Source organism: Amphibalanus amphitrite, unplaced genomic scaffold (genome assembly GCF_019059575.1).
Source record: "Amphibalanus amphitrite isolate SeventyFive unplaced genomic scaffold, NRLGWU_Aamphi_draft 001268F_arrow, whole genome shotgun sequence".
NCBI classification, from domain to species: Eukaryota; Metazoa; Arthropoda; class Thecostraca; order Balanomorpha; family Balanidae; genus Amphibalanus; species Amphibalanus amphitrite.
In genome coordinates, this window is record NW_024882761.1 from 153,808 (window position 1) to 171,096 (window position 17,289).

At 45.4% G+C, this 17,289-nt stretch overlaps 3 protein-coding genes across 3 annotated transcripts; 2 read left to right on the forward strand and 1 right to left on the reverse strand.

Annotated features, from left to right (window-relative positions):
- Nucleotides 1-1,822: 1,822 nt before the first annotated feature.
- LOC122371664 (pupal cuticle protein-like) lies at nucleotides 1,823-6,149 on the forward strand. The gene is made up of 2 exons (XM_043348126.1): nucleotides 1,823-2,094; nucleotides 5,524-6,149. Exons 1-2 carry the CDS (start codon nucleotides 2,086-2,088, stop codon nucleotides 5,842-5,844), a joined length of 330 nt encoding a protein of 109 aa, XP_043204061.1. The 5' UTR covers nucleotides 1,823-2,085; the 3' UTR covers nucleotides 5,845-6,149.
- A 4,878-nt stretch (nucleotides 6,150-11,027) lies between these two features.
- Nucleotides 11,028-12,652, forward strand: LOC122371663 (cuticle protein CP14.6-like). Its single transcript, XM_043348125.1, has 2 exons — nucleotides 11,028-11,503; nucleotides 12,171-12,652. Exons 1-2 carry the CDS (start codon nucleotides 11,495-11,497, stop codon nucleotides 12,519-12,521), a joined length of 360 nt encoding a protein of 119 aa, XP_043204060.1. The 5' UTR covers nucleotides 11,028-11,494; the 3' UTR covers nucleotides 12,522-12,652.
- A 1,797-nt stretch (nucleotides 12,653-14,449) lies between these two features.
- On the reverse strand, nucleotides 14,450-15,950 carry LOC122371666 (cuticle protein CP14.6-like). The gene is made up of 2 exons (XM_043348129.1): nucleotides 15,547-15,950; nucleotides 14,450-15,117 (listed from the first exon to the last, which is right to left on the reverse strand). The coding sequence occupies exons 1-2, from the start codon at nucleotides 15,553-15,555 to the stop codon at nucleotides 14,767-14,769; spliced, it is 360 nt and encodes a 119-aa protein (XP_043204064.1). The 5' UTR covers nucleotides 15,556-15,950; the 3' UTR covers nucleotides 14,450-14,766.
- Between the last annotated feature and the right edge of the window lie 1,339 nt (nucleotides 15,951-17,289).

The window sequence follows — 17,289 nt, forward strand, 5'->3', positions numbered from 1 at the left end:
AAATCTGGAAAGACTTTGCCGTTGAAAATTCTGGCCCCCGACAGAGTCTTGTAGCAAAAATCCAGTCTGCAAAACGTGGCAGGGTTCGACGAGATCTCGTCGGGGCAGACACAGTGGGGCGGGGGCAGATATCGGGGCAGCTTTTGAGAAATCGGGGCAGAGTTCGGCAATTCCGGGGCAGACCGTTTGTAGTCGGGGCGGACCGGGGCGGGGTGCACGCTACCGGTGGAATATAATAAAGAAGCAGAGTATTGTTGAAACGCGCGAGAAAAAGTGAGCTGCGCCACAAACGTCGCTGAAGCGCAGAAATTGTCATTTGTAACTGCTACCATATTCGAGTTTTCCCTTCATATTCGGGGCTATGAATGTTTTACGCGCCGTGTTTCGTATTAGCAACCAAGGAAAGGCGCTACCTACCCGGAGATACTCCTTTCTAGCCTCACCAAACCAAATCAAACCAAACCGAACCAGACCAAACCTGACCTAATCGAACACTCGTAAATGTGCTGTATAGCCCTCACGATGATTGCCGTCCGGCCAAATGATATCCACATTTCCACTTAGAAACGAACGCGTGCTAAACCGGCTGCGAACCCGCGACCTACAGATTAAGAGACGAGCATACTCTGCACACTTAAAACTAAGCCAACAACTAGCTGATCATCGCCGAGACGAGGTGTAATATCAGTTTTTCAATGATGGGGCATTGTCCGAGTAGCGCCTCTCTTTGGTTGCAAAAACGAAATGCGCCCCTCGCTGCCGATTGATTCGACGTTGCCATGGCAACATGAGGCAGTTTTGCACCCCAACTGCGTCATCATCACATTTTAACCGGAACACTACACTAGCCGCTCTATAGGCTCTATGCTCTATATAATATAACCTTGACCAATGATCAGATCCTTTCGTTAAAAAATTGTCGAGTCTCATTACCGCGACCGCGACCGACTTAAATTTGCGCGGGTGATGTATTGATATGTAGTTTTTATGCTATATATAGTACATTTAGGGCCTAATCTAACCTGCCCCAATTAGATGCCCCACTTGGGGCAGAAATTCGACTGCCCGGGAGGCTAACTGCCCCATTTGGGGCAGGATTCCGGCTGCCCCAAACACCTCGTCGAGCTGGCTGCCACGTTTTGCAGACTGGGCAAAAATTATTGTTCTGACTTCAATGGATTTGCCCCTTGCTAGTTTCTCAAGTGATGGGCTGGCTGTGGAATCAAGGTTACTCCAGGAGTGACGTTAAATTAGCATGCAGTCAACAGAATGGCTCAATTCATTAATTTACTAACCTGAAATTTGACAATTTATAAGCTAAATTGAACAACTTGCTCCGTGGCACTGCACATCTTTCAAAAACTGGCCGACGGAGAAATTCATCTCGGCTTCAGCTTGCGTTATTTTCTAGCGTCTAGCACGTGCTAACTCCAAAGTAATGCTTCGGGCCATGAGCCTTTTGAAAAAAAATGGACTATAATAGGGTTAAGATTTAGATAGTTTTTACGATCCCAGCAAATTATCCCCCTTTTACTTTTACTTTCTCCTGGGTGTTCTCTCTCTCTCTCTCTCTCTCTCTCTCTCTCTCTCTCTCTCTCTCTCTCTCTCTCTCTCTCTCTCTCTCTCTCTCTCTCTCTCTCTCTCTCTCTCTCTCTCTCTCTCTCTCTCTCTCTCTCTCCCCCACCTCCTCAATCGTCCTGTCCTATCGATGCTTTCCTCACTCCGTACCCATTTCTGCGCTCTTTCCAGATACATGCAGTGACTCATCGGTCCACGACCACTCAGCGTCCTCTAACTACCTCTCCTGCGCTTTCCAGCCACCAGTCATCCTTGCGACAGCATTCCAGTCGAGGTAATCGTGTCAATGATCAAGATTAGCGTGCAAGCGCTATCCAACGCACCGTGGTGGGATTTCGACCTGGTAAAACGGGAGAAGAACATGAAACTGACGCCAGGTGACCGGTAAACCAGTCCGATTATGGCGGAGAGCCGGTATAAAAGCAGAACAGGCGTGTGTCAGAGCACAGTGCAGCACTTTCGAGCATCTCTGTCGCTTGATTTCCTCGGACCTCCGACCAGCTCAACATGAAACTGGTGAGTGGTGCAGTGAAATGGCGGTGAAACGCGATGAAACAGTGACTGAAACAGGGGTGAATTAATGGTCTATCCATGCAAGGTGAAACAGAGTGAAATAAACGTCAAGGGTGAAAATCGCTATTTGTGTAAAGTTTATCTCCCTAAAAAAAGAATATGTTGAGTAGTAAGCATGAAATACGAAATGCATTTATCCCGGAATTTTTTTCTTCTAACGCCTGGTATTGACCGATGTGCTCTTCAATATACCAAACTATATATTCGGGCTCCTTGTAAAAAAGTAGGCGCGAACAATGACCCACAGATGGATCATCAAACCAGCCCCCACCAAATCTTATCTGGCAAAGGAGTTCAAGCCCTGGTGACGTAGGCCATAGCAACCAAGAGTCCCTAGCAACCGGAAGTGGAGGGGACACCTCTCGCAAACGATCGACGGACGACGTTTCGTCAGCAAGTCCGTCAGCAACCAATCGCAAAATTTCCGGCTCCATTGAAGACTTCTGAGTCTTTTTTTCATCGGACTCTTTTTCGCTTTTGGGCTCGATTTATCGGTTTTTGTTTCTGGCATTTTTTGGTTTGATTTTTTTTTTGTTTAGATCAGCTAAATTGGACATTTAATAACACAATGACATCAAGCCAATCATAATAACCCGAGTCGATTAAGGTCAGGTCACTCGGTCACGCCAATTGACCTTGTCTAAGAAAAAGACTCCTTTGGACCAAAGTCAACTAAACACCCGAATGAAACATCGAATGAAAGATAACATGACACACTCAATCGGCAAATTGCAACCGCGACCCATGCAAACATGCTAGTGCTATGAGAAGAGTGAAAAACCCATTAGATTTACTCAGCTCGACAACACGCGGATCGACAGATATGCAGAATGACCTTATCTTTTCTAGTTAGGCCATCATCTTGACCTTAAGCCAAATTTCCAAAATGATCTTTCGAGATCAAATTATCAAATGACCTTTGTCCTGTGAACTATTATTATTTCTCAAGACCGTGTTTCGCCGAAATAGCGATTCGGCATATGCGTCAGTTTTCATTATCCGATTTGTGAAAAATTGTCAAAATCGGGAACAAAAATGCATGAATAGGTAGGTATTTTACATTTCGTGACCTCCAGTTACCTCAGCGATGACCTGATAAAAATGACCATAACAATTCTGAAAGATTTTATAGCCAGCTTCTATTGCTTTTTACCGCGTCTTACTAGCTTGCTTACTTCTGGACATAACCTGGTGTGGCCAAAAAAGCTCCCCCCCCCCTCTACCATGGAGAAGTTGCCTGAGAGACCCACCCGGGCGCGGGTTTATGTTTGCCCTGAATGTAAATGCTTAGGTCAAATCAGAGAGCTTTTCCAAAAAGAGCGCTAAAGGAGCTATTGGATGCACCTTTTTGCGTCGCTGTATAGATCTAAATATGCCCGAGTCATGCGCCAGCCGCCAGTTTGTCGAAATTGTTCAAATAGGCGAACTTCGACGATTTCTGGTGAACTGACCCTTGACTTGACAATCAAAAAAGATAGATGCATTTTGTTCATGATTTTTTTTTACGCTATGACGAATGCCGCTCACCACGTGTCGTTACGTGGCCTAGAAGCCTACACAGGGGCGTGAAAACGCCCACCCCACCCAGCACTTACGAGAAAATTCAGACCACTAGCACGGCACGGATTAAAGAGGTGGTTTTGGGGTTTTCTGGGTTGCCATTTGGATTTCGTATTTGTTTTGCGCAAAGATGATGTATTCGGCTCCAGTAAGTCTTCCAGTCAATCCTGGAAACGCTCGTGGTGTGTCCTTTTCTACCTCGGTGGGTGCAGCTCCCCGATGCGTAGCAAATTGCAGCTAGAACGAAGAGGACCTCGCTGTGGTAGGTACTAGAATTACTCGCAAGATTAGCGGCACTATCTTCAATAATCTTGAGCGTCACCTTCAACGACTTCCGGATTGACTGACTTCTTTTTTCTTCTGTTTTCTTTCCACTTCACAAAAGAAAACTGCTTCCTTGCCTTGCTGCCTGCGTTTGTGCGAGACTTTTAAGTGTCATGTATTTGATTTAATGTGTATTATCAAAATAAAATGGTTACCTTCTACGGCTATTTCATATTAATCACAATAACTTTATTGTTGTTTGCACTGTTCGAGCAATCGAGATAATATGAGAAAAGTACCTAAGTGTCAAGCCTAAGTGTCAAGGCTGATCTAAACCGTGCTATAAACAATAAAAATTAAGTGCACGCTCGCGCTTGTAAATACTCCGGATCCCCTCGAACTTATCCTGAATGTTGCTATAATATTGGTGAACAAATTTATAAATTCTGCAACAGAGACACATAAAAGCACATAAAATGAAGCATTGCTTATTTTTACAGGATATGAATGTCGCAGCTGCACCACTTGGGGAAATCTGGCAATTATAGTTTATCCCAGAATACCTGAGCTAGTATTATCCTAAATTGTTTTGTTCTCATTTACATGATCTGTTTGCGTCAAATATCAAAACTGGTGCATTACGTGCTATTTTGAATTTCCGGCTGCAACTTTCATAAAATCAGATGTTTGAAACATGACGAAAAAGCTTTCGTTTCCATATAGTTCTAACTAGGGCTGTCTAGTTGAATACTAAATCAATATACCAAGCCCCCGTGACGTCACGATCTGCCCAACCTTATGTTGTAGTAATCTTGCATCAAACTGTTTTATCTGCCGGCGAGAAGTTTGACACCTAACTTTTACTCGGCGAAAACTTTTGACAGGTTATTAATGACCAAAACGCTCGCAGAAAAAAAAACTGATCGGCCTAATCGCTCCACAGCAATAGTGAATGAGTCCCCAAGTTCTGAGAAGTACTAGTTTTACTGGAATTAGCCAGAGACGAAGCCAATTTTCTTTCGTCCGTTTACTTGTAAACTCTATTTCTGGTCCTCAGTCAGTATAGACTATGTAGTATATTGTGCATACATTTTGGATAGTTGGCATTGGCAGTGGCGGTGGAACACCTTCAATTAAGGGGGGGGGGTACTGCCGACTTTTGGTCCCATTCTTTCCATGCAACGCCCATAGGGCTTATGTTAAAATGCCAATATCAAAGGGGGGCACAGTGCCCCGGTGCCCTCCCCGTTCCGCCGCCTATGGGCATTGGACTTGGCCAGTAGTTCTTCTCCTCACCAACATTATGCATTTTTCATGAGAAACCATAGCAAATTTACGTATGAATTTCATGTATAAATTTACACAGCACTTTCATATCTTTCTGTATACATGTGTGCCGTTCGTAAGTCCAACATAATTTCGTCATTTTATTTGTAAAAAGGTGCTGAATGTGATAAGTAGGTAATACAGTTCCGTTGAATATCTGTGTCTCCCTCACTTTTTCTTCAAGCCATTCATGTTCATTCACTTATCATCTCTCTTTTTCAGTTCGTTCTGTTCGCCCTGGTGGCCGTGGCTGCCTGCCAGTACGTGCCTGGCAGCGACAAGGAGGCCCAGATCCTGAAAAACGAATTCGAACAGGCCATCGACAACAGCTACCGCAGTGACGTCGAAACCACCAACGGCATCGTCCAGCAGGCGGCTGGCGAGAGCATCCCGGGCCCGGAGCCGGAGACGGGCACCTCGCGCCAGAAGGGCAGCTACCAGTACGTCACCCCCGAGGGCCAGACGATCCGCGTCGACTGGGAGGCCGACGAATTCGGCTACCGCGCCGTCTCCGACGCCATCCCCAAGGCGCCGCTTCTGTAGAAGAAAAGAACCCACCAATTGCCGACTTTTTGAAGATGAAGTGTTTCACCGTGCCTCATACTTGTGAAGTGAAATTTGCCGACGCGCGTGCGTATTCGTGAGTCATAAAAGATCGTTCAGCTATCGACAAACAAACGATAATGGAACGGTTGATGAACGCGAATTGAACGGCGCACGTGCTGCGATCCATCAGGGACCTTACGATCTGCGCGGACTGGGTGCACAGTGGATGCTTTGTGGACAACAAAATGGACAATATCATCATTGTGCTGCACTGTCTGACAAATACACATACTTGTTCCTAACATTTTCATCTGCGCAAAGGCTGTGAAACGGCCTGTAAAAGGTCCGAAATTTCCCGACAAACTTTCCCGACAGACGACCTTTTGAATTTCGCTCACTGCTTGTAGCTAAGAAGCAATTAAGAGGGTGACGATAAAAGCTCTCGCGGGCCTTTATGAGGTCAATCAGATCATGGCGCGGCTAAGATTTCTCATCAAGTCGCGTTCAGTTGCTTTATCAGAAAATAATATTTTATTTTTGCTTTTAAGTGTGAAATCTATCATGCATTTGAAGTTATATAGTGGCATTACGAAAGTCATCAGGAATTTTCAGTCGTAACTTTCGATAGGCATTATTTAATTATCAAGAATAACTTCAAAAGGCATCCCGCCCGTGACGATAGAAAGCCGATTGCTGATCGAAATTATGTTGTAGCTCCTTGGTCATTAGTTGAGCTGCCAGATCAGATGATTGACCCAATTGTAAATTGTAGCCAGCGCCCTGCGGGGGAGGGTGTGTGAACACCCCATACCCCTGTGATTTTTCGAAAATATCTAAAACACAGGAGCGCCACCGTTTTTGACACACCTTATCATACATCTTCTCTCTGCACATGATGTAAAAATTTCAGACTAAGGTCACTCAAGGTCAGGTCACCAGGCCACGCCAAGTAACCTCAGCTCAGGAAAAGTTGCAATCTTCGTCATAGCTACACCGACTGAACGATCGCCTTGAAGCTTTCAGCGATTGATAAGAGTAACACTATGTATAAAATGTATATTTCGGAATTTGGATATCGGTGACCTAAGGTCAGGTCAATTTTGCGCCCTCTCCATTACAAGTCAGAGAGAGAAAATTGAAAGGCGTCTCTTTTAGCCGATCGCCATTCTAAACACTTCCAAACACCAGACCAAATTATAGGCAAACATGACACACTGAACCGGAAAATGGCACCCGTAACCCCCCTTTATGTCCCGGAGGTCATCTCAGGTCACGAATGGTATCTAACAGCTGTTCGCTAATAACTTCTGATAGAGACATGCTAACTAGAGCGATAGAAACGCCTTAGATGTGTTTGGCTCGACGATACGAATCGACAAATATGCAACATTATCTTTTCGGGTCGGGTCATGGCCTTAATCTGAGGTCAAGTTTTTAAGTTGACCTTTTAAGGGCAAAATATAGCTTATTCGATGCGTTTTGACCTGAGGAACACGATACTGGCAAAATGAATGCTGTGCCTTTCTTCAGCCAAAAGAAATTGTAGTAAAAAATCGTAAAAACGGCTATTTTTCGAGTTTTTGCCCTCTGGAGGCTAAACCGTTAGTCCTAGTTCAAATCTTAAGGACATCGTTCGAGAGGGAACGCTAAAAGGGCTATCAAATACGCTTTTCCGCGGCGCTGTGGCTCTATTGGTTCCCGAGTTATGTGCCGGAATTACGAAAATTTTGAAATAGGCAACATTTTACCTTAGACGACATCTGGTAACCTGACCTCTGAGTTCTGACCTTACCTAAAAATGACCAAAGTGTTTTTGTTCTTTTTAGACGTCTTTTCGAAGGCCACTTACCGCAGGCCGCTGCGTGGCCCAGGAGCCGAGTTTTTCATATATATCATATAGGCGCGCTCACAATCAGACTTCACCGTAGAAAACTGCACCGCAGGCAACGGCATCTGTCACAAAGAACGGCACGCACAAGTTCCCCAGATTTGCCCAGATTTGCCCAGGAGCCGAGTTAGAAGGGAGTGTTCGAACACCCCAAACAGGGTGTGAAAATCCAGGACCCCCAGTGGGGCGCGGGTTAAGGCCTAGACCTTGAAGTTGGGTATTTTAGTGTTCTGATTTCACATTTCGTATACGTAGTATACCTATATACCTATATACCTATACCTATATACGTATACCTCGCTGGTCAAAGGACCCCCTTTTTTCGCGATTTTTAATTTTTAAAAAGTTTTTTTTTCGCGATTTTCAGAAGTCAATGGAGCCAGAAATTCGGTAGGTATGCAGAGTTCTGATTCAAGCCGCCAGATCTTTGTCACAAATGGCATTTTCAGGCCAGGTCAGATCACTCACCTGACCTATGTCGTCAAAAGTAAACCTCTGCAAGGTCCTAAAATGTCGCAACTTTCCTAGAGGTTACCTGAGTTTAGGTCAGGCACGTGACCTCACCATGATGAGTTAACAGAAGCAATATGGAAACCGTTATTTTGGCAACCTCAGAGGCCAATGACCTAAAACCACCTCAAGCACATGAAGTCATAATATGATGCACTCCTTGCAAGGTTCGATGCTTCACTTTTGCGTCGTTGACCTCACGTCTAGGGTCATAGGAGCTTTTTGTGTCACAAGGGTCCTAGAAATTTTTCGTCAATAACTCCTGATTAAATTGAGCTAGCACATCAGGAAAACCATCAATGAACTCTGTAAGACCTTCCTGAATCGAATAATATGCAACATGACCTCCTCCGGCCAGCTTCGTGACCTGAGTGAATCTGATCTGACCTTAACCCGAGGTCAGCACCTTAAGCTGACCTTAAGCAAACAAAAATTAGGGATATGAATCTACGCGCCTGTGCATGGAAAACACGATGGTGCCAAAATAAGCAGCGTTGCGACCGTTTTTGGTTTTTATTTATCAAAAACTGAGCTCGTACATTGGTTCACTTGATCTGACCTCAGAGGCCACTGGTTAACCCGGCACCGCCTGGGCTATTTCCGTACCCACGACAGCCTGGGGGGGTCGGATCCGACCCCCCCCCCCCTGTTATCTCGAGAACCAATGGTCGCATCGAGCCCCGCGAGGCGGCGTTCGAAAGGTCTCTACGAGACCTTCCCAAAGCACTCTTAAGATTTTAAGATTGAGGTCAACTTTCGGGTCAAGGTCAGGTCAAAGGTCAAATTCTGGGGTTTTGCATGATTAGGCTTACGGACAGCCGAATCGATAGCTGCTGCTCGAAACTCACCAAAAATGACCTCAAAGACCTAGTGAAGGTACCATGTGCGTATAGGGGTCATACTAAGTACGGTTCAAGGTCAAGTCAGGTCACGAAAGGTCACGGTTTTCACTTTCTGCTACATGGGCGTGCGACAGATGTTTTATGGCTTATTTTTCACGCCGAATCCGATGGTAATGGTTATATGTGACCCCAAGTCACTGTGCTGGTGGTAAGTGTGCATTGAAAGCATAAAAAAATGTTTATACCATACATAACTAAACGAGGACTGAGAAAAAAGGTCAATTTTTCAACTTTTTATTTTTGACATAAAAATGCACTTGTCTAGACGAGCTTTGTCCCAGGAATCTAGTGGTGCCATTTGTTTTCACATGCGATGTTCAGAAGTGCCTCTAATTCACGAAAATACTTATGACGTTACCATGCCCTATGCATGTTGGAGCTATTTTTTACAATTTGGGGGTCAAAAATCAAGATAGAAAGTTGAAATTTGGAACATCTTATGTTCTAATAGAGATCTATAACATATGTTCCGGTTTTTGGAAATTTCCAAAATTTTGGATTTTATTAGCTGTTTTCCAAAAAATATAGTTTATTTTTGATTTTTAGGGGTGATAAACGCATTTTATGAAAAATTCCGAGATAGCCATTTTAAAGAACTCGTCAAGTTGCGCCTATTCATGTTCTTAATTTGCAATTTGCTTTAAACCCTGATTTTTGGCGATTTTTTAAACATTTACCACTTTTTGACTAAAAACGCCATGTAGTTACATCATTAAAATCGATATATCTAAAAAAAAAATGATTTTTGTTTCTTAAAAATTACACAGGAGACGTCAAATTGATGGGAGAGAAGGTATGCCAAGTTTCAAGTTGATAGCGTAAGCTGTTCTTGAGTTATTCAAGAAAAACGGAGGGGGGGGGGGGTCGGATCCGACCCCCCCCCCCCCCCAGGCGGTCGCGGGTTAATCTGAGACCTAGAAAAAAGGTACCAATAGCCAAGTCTCGTAATAGCGCGCAGGCTCGTTTTTCTGCGATGCTCTAGCTCAATCAGCAGCAAACGGTAAGTGTGTCGTATCCACCCCTCCCCCAACCCTAGGCCGGGACGCATGTGGAAAACCAATGGTTCCGGAGAGAGTTAAAAACGATTTAATGTTGCATATGAGGGAGGTAGGGTCTTGTCGCGTACGGTAAGACATCAAACGCCCCACCGATGATTCTTCGCAGATGTCTGAATACACAGATAGGTAACTTTGCCACGTACTATTTAGTTCAAAATGCAGTTTCAAATGCTCAAATGAATGCAGCAAATAAAACCCCATTCTGGCATGTCATGTCGAGAATGTAAGGTAAAAAAAAGATGTCAAAGGTCATATGGGTCAGTGCGCCGAATGATTTCTTTTTAAAGTTATGTGCAAACCGCATTTTCACGAGGGTATAGAAAAGTTTATCGCCACCCGCCGCTTTTTACGAGCGTTATAGATGACATATCGAGGGTTTCATCCGACCATGCTTTCGATAGGTGCGGAGCGCGGGATGTTACTTTTCTGTCTCTCGGAGGTAAATAACCATCTACCTATCATATGCATATGGTGTAACATTTTGTAATTACCAAAACTTTGAATAACGTCGAGCAGCATGACAAGAAAATAAGACAAAAACAAAAACAAAGAAACGAGGAAGTAAAAAAAAACGGAACAAATAGTGCATGTTTGCACTATTTGTTCCGTGTTTTTCTACTTGTCTCTATCAATATACAAACGAGGAAGCCTGTCGGCTGAGATTGCTGTCAGATCACGGCCATGACGAGGGAGCAATCAGCCATAACGCTTCGTTCAAGTATTTGAGCTTCGTCACTTGAGCGGATCGAAGCAGCTAATGCACATGTCATTATCGGTTGCCACTTGCCAGATTTCTAAGCAATGATCAAGATAATGCACCATGTAGGTATCCGGTTCATTTAATGGTCCGCTGTTCCAATATTGTCAAGCCTGCCATTTAAAGTGCTCCCGTCCGACAACAACCATTTAATCGTCTGTCATACAGCCCAACAACATCCTGCTAGCCATCTGTCATCCCACCCGACATCCCTCTTATCATCCGTCATACAGCCCGACAACATCTTTCCTGACGTCGTCCCGCCTGGCTTCCAGTCTCAACTGCCGGACCCGTGCACCGCACAGCAGCCTCCGCCGATTAGCGGCTCTGGCACTGGTGATTAGTGTGACGAGGCCCCTGGTGATTGGTGACGACACCCCCCCCCCCCCCTCTCCCTCCCGTCCGCCCCCCCCCCCCCCCGGTCACGACTAGTTGCGGTCAGCCGGGCGTCGGGTATATAAGGGAAGACGTGCACAGTGGCTCACACTCACACTTCTCACGGGTCCGGCAGCCAATCAACGTCACCGTCGTCATGAAGCTGGTGAGAAAGAACGCGAGATTGTATATATTTTATGGGCTTGAAAGGAGCCCGTGACAACGTTTTATGGTATTGAGTTATGATTTTCTTTGGAATCTTGGATGCACTTCAAACTTCGATCAGCAAAGCTGTGAACCTTCCTCCATTTCACTTTCGAGGTGGCATATTTAGGTGTAGGGTTTTGTAAGTGGCGTATTGATTGCTCAATCACTTTTGGACGCAAAAATATATGCTATTACTCGATTGATATCTATTGAATAAATTGTGCACGCAATTTTGTACCGTATGAATTTTGGACATTAAAAAAATCTATTGGGATCTGTACTATGGCTGTTTGTAAAAGTTTGTCACCGTGCTCGTTACGTCTTTTGAAACTAGCTAAAAATTGTATCAAGTGTTTATGAAATAAGTAAATTCTGCAAATCCCTAGCCTTTTTGGATAGGTGAAAACAGGAAGCAGTTATGGCTTATGAAAAGTCATCAGCAGAGCAAATCATATTGTTGATGGCAAATAATTTTGCAGAGGCCTGGTGTCGTGTTCTATTCGTGAATGACTGACACTTGACAATGGCATGACATTTTCTTTTTTGGCTTTTGATGACTTGCTGTGTGCTTGGCTTTATTTCTGTGTATCTTGTTTCAGTTAATTCACACTTCCTCTCTTTTTCAGTTCGTCCTCTTCGCCCTGGTGGCCGTGGCTGCTTGCCAGTACGTGCCTGGCAGCGACAAGGAGGCCCAGATCGTCAAGAACCTGTACGAGGCGGCCGTGGACAACAGCTTCGTGACCGACGTGGAGACCTCCAACGGCATCCTGGTCAAGGCGTACGGCGAGAGCCTGCCGGGCCCCGAGCCGGAGACGGGCACCTCGCGCCAGAGCGGCAGCTACCAGTACGTCGCGCCCGACGGCCAGACGATCCGCGTCGAATGGGAGGCCGACGAGAGGGGTTACCGCGCCACCTCGGACGTCATTCCCGAGGGAGCCGACGGCCGGGCGGCCGCCACCGGCGAGCAGCAGTTCTAGACGGGCGCCGAGCGACGGGCCGCGTCGGTACCGACAGCCGCCGACGCGCCGGAATCGACACCAAGGAGCGCCCACCCGGACTCGAGATGTAACGTGTGATCCTGTGTAATATAAACGCCAAACGAATCCTATATACACTCATGATATTACATCGAATATTTTTATTAGCTCAGACGAGCGCCGTCATAGCCCACCAGTAAGACGTAAGACGCCTTTTGGGCGAAAAACGACCGAGCGAGACAGTGCGAGCCCTGGACGAACGAAAGTACACTGCGAGCCCCCAACTGACTTGTGCGGGCCACCTATCTAGCCGATTGATAAAGGTGTAAGGTGTTCCAGCTTTGAGAAAAATTGGTCCAGTCGTCCTTGACAAAAACGGCACCCTTCACGTGTCCACGTGCAATATGAGACCCCAACTGGATTATGCAGTTTACCCTAATAATCGTTCCCTAGCATCCAACCGAATTTAAACTGAATTGCCCCAATCCTTCTCGATATATGGAAACGGCCTCCTGAACGTGCGCACGTGCAAGCAAGACCCAACAGACTTGTGACAGGCACCCTGCCACATGCCTCTAGCGGTGTACCAAATTTTAGCGCAATCGGCAATCGGAGCCTGACGTTTTCGAGATCTAGAAGTGACCTTTGCACGTGCTCACGTGCACTAGCACCCCAACCGTGATATATGAAACTGCGTTCCTCGTGGGGTGCCTAGCCTACCGACATGCAAAGTTTCCATGGCACGTGAAATGAAGGTCACCCACATGTATTCGAGAGTAGTTCGATGCTTGAAGGATAGTAGTAAGAAGGATAGAAGGATAGATCTATCTGACGCAGAAAGCCGCTTGTCAAACGGTCGAGTGGTTGCTGAGATATAAGCCTCTCAAAAGCGTCACGGAACCGGGCAGGGCCGGCCCCCATGCCCCTATGACGGGTCGCTATGCTCGTTCAATCGGTACCAACTACTTTTTCTACATAAAGGCAAATAAAAAAACATACAAAACGTGTCTCATGCTAAATGCTAATCATAACAATAACAAAAATATGGTTAGAAAAAATTATCATCAACCGCAAATCAGCTTAGCTATGCACCTTCCATAAAGAGATCCGGTGATGGTGTCATCGCGATGACTTGTCTCAAGGCCATCCTGACAAGACCATCTTTGATTGGCAAAAATAATCTGCACGGCTTATTTGGTCGAACATCTAACGGTTAACAGCGATGCGTCACTGAGGACACCTGATAATCATGCTACTTATTTTGTTGAGTTTCTGTGCAGCGCATGCAGTGCAGCATCTCGACATCGCAAAAACGTCAGCGATGAACTTTCACCGATGAACGGAGACCCAGGCAGCCAGACGACGCGACAGTAAAAACACGTCTCAATGTATAAATCGTGAGAGAATGCACCACTTTTAGCCTTCACAACATGGAGCCCATAGTTCAGGCCACGACTGGCAGATCCCATTCCGTAGCACCTGCCTTGATCACAGCTGTCCGAGCGTTCATGACTACTTCGGAAATTAATAGGCTGAGTTGTGGAGCTACGAAATTGGAATTTAGACTGTGGAAAATGAAACAAATCATTGAAAGGTCAGTCTCATCACACCACATATATTCATGTCACCGCAACTCTTTCATTAAATGCTGACAATGGTTTGTGAAAATGAAAATATGATATAAGACAAAAAAGGATGAAGAAATAGACATGTATCACATTCGTCGTATTATACCAATAAATAGAGAAATGTAAAAGAATACAAAGGCAGTTTCACTTAATCTCATACCACGTGCACTGACCAGAGAGTGATAGACGAATAGCAATGTGTAAATAAGCCTGTAATTTTTCAGCCTTTCGTCGAATTAAACTAACATCCGTCTTTGTCGATGTTGATGACAAGAAATTCGTGAAACAGACCCAGGGAAATCAAGTTGTTGACATGTATTTCATGACTCAATGGCATACAAACATGAAAATGGGAAGGTGAGGCTGTTGTACATAGGCGGTTGGATGGAAAATAGTTTGTCATTAGAAAATAACAGAATGCGATGATAAGATCACCCAGGCACGGTGAAGTTTGCAACCATTTCAAGTCGCAAATGTGCCAGAATATAGAAGCCGTTTGGCGTTTATATTACACAGGATCACACGTTACATCTCGAGTCCGGGTGGGCGCTCCTTGGTGTCGATTCCGGCGCGTCGGCGGCTGTCGGTACCGACGCGGCCCGTCGCTCGGCGCCCGTCTAGAACTGCTGCTCGCCGGTGGCGGCCGCCCGGCCGTCGGCTCCCTCGGGAATGACGTCCGAGGTGGCGCGGTAGCCCCTCTCGTCGGCCTCCCATTCGACGCGGATCGTCTGGCCGTCGGGCGCGACGTACTGGTAGCTGCCGCTCTGGCGCGAGGTGCCCGTCTCCGGCTCGGGGCCCGGCAGGCTCTCGCCGTACGCCTTGACCAGGATGCCGTTGGAGGTCTCCACGTCGGTCACGAAGCTGTTGTCCACGGCCGCCTCGTACAGGTTTTTGACGATCTGGGCCTGCTTGTCGCTGCCAGGAACGTACTGGCAGGCAGCCACGGCCACCAGGGCGAACAGAACGAACTGAAAAACAAGACACGTAACAGGTGAAGCTAAGCTGATGCATAGGAAATGAGGCACCTTGCAATGTTTGATATAGTTGACACCTTGAATTGTTTCACTAGGGAATCTATCCAAAAAACAAGAATTTCTTTAAAAAGAACTCGATTGCGCCTGACTTTGCGATGAATCTATAGCGTAACAGTGGACGGTAGCTAAGATTGTATTGCAAATTCAAATGGCTACGCTTGGCTTTCACACTTGAATTGCATAAATTCCTGATTAAGTCTAGAGTTTGAAAACATTTACCAAAGTAGCATTCTAACGATAATTTTTAGTATCGAATATATCAGATAAGATAACTGCCAGGAACATCCACAGCACAAACTCCAGCCACTCTATCCGAATCCCTTCTAACCCGACTGATCAGTCCCAAGCCAGTCCGATCCTTACCAGCTTCATGACGAAGTGAGCTGGGTGGTTCGATCACTGCAAATGATGGGGCGTCCCGGTGTCCGTCTCATTTTATACCTCCGGCAGCCTCCCAGAACTGGTTGGACGCCGACGGACGCTGCCCAGTAGCCGCAGAGATCCCCGAGTTGACACCATTTTTACGCAATGGTGGCGACACTCTCTGAATGGCAATGATTGGGGATAAGGTGCAGCGCTTAGAGATTCGTGGTCAATCTTGGGATGGAGACACCTGGCCATTTAAGGTAATTAAATGAAACCACGAATGGTGATAAGTCTAGCTGGCTATTTAACGCATAACGATGGACAAGTTACCCGGTACCTTCATGGCTTTTGTGAGAAGTCTGTAACATTCAAAATGTATAAGCTCCCCTCCCCATACCATACCCTTGGTCCGGAAACATATATCTGCACAATCGAGCTTCAATGTTGGCAAAATGACGAATGAAAGTTGCACATCAGGTGCAAAGGTGTCCATTCTTTGCATTAGATGGATTTAGGTAGGGCGATCTTTTCAAACACACCAATGTCACTCAGGCACTGAAATATAGCATGCATTTGCAAAACGCCAACCGGGGATGTGAATTTGAAATGAACAAACCGGTCGCCAGGTATCAAATCAAAGGACGCCTCAGCATGTCTCGGTGGCATGATTTATTTTATGTTATGTAATGCGAGATTCTGCCGGGGTCAGCATGGGCAGGGTTTCATTAAATAAATATATTATATGAATACACAATCACATTTCATTTAAACTACACGTTTTAGGGGTATCTCAGTTCACGGACTTCGTGGCATTGAATGAATAAGCCCAATTAATGCTTGCGAGCTGTGCTTGCAGCATAGCACTTCCAGAAAATTACCCTGGCTCCCACTGGGTCCTTTCCCTACCCTGGCCCAACTAGTTTCTCAACAAGTTTTTCATCACTTGGATAGGTATTCAGCGATATCTTGTTTGATGGCGCACACAGGATGTGTAATTCCATTTGCTGAAATATCCCAAAATATTTCTAATCTAATCCAAAATCTGATCTTAATATGCAAGAATCTACATAAAAAACGAGAACATGAAGCGTTCAATCCTATGATGTTGTTTGTTATTAAAGGCAGGCACAACCATCTGGTATCAAGCATCGTTTGGTCGGTGGGCGGGCTGTCATCGAACTTTGGCCGGACCAAAAAACATATTTCGTCGACGGTTAAAGGAAACAGTCCACTTTCCTGAAATCAGTATTTTGCTATTGATTTATGATTTTTTATGCTCAAAATAATCATGAAATAAAATAAAACCTTTTTGTAAAAACAATTATTTTCTATATTTTAATATAGGACGAACTATATTCTATGTAAAATAATAATTGCCGCGGAAGCTTATTACGCATTGACCAATCATATTGCATAGCTCAAACCTACGCATACTGCATTGGCTGTAAGCAGCACGCTGATTGGCTGACGATGACATGGCTGCATTTCTGTGCAAGGCACGCATTCCTCTACAAGGCACTCTTTTCGGAACGAGAAATGGAATATCTTCGTCTAGGGTGATCGTTGAGCCATAAAAGCTCCTGATTTGTGCTAGTCTCAGCTCAAGCTACGAAACTGCTATTCCAGCTCAAAACCCCATGTTAAAAGTGAACTATTTCCTTTAATAGCGCACGTAATTCGAAGGCCTCTTCACTCAACTTCAATGTTAACAGCATCATTAGAGACATGCTCCAATGTCTT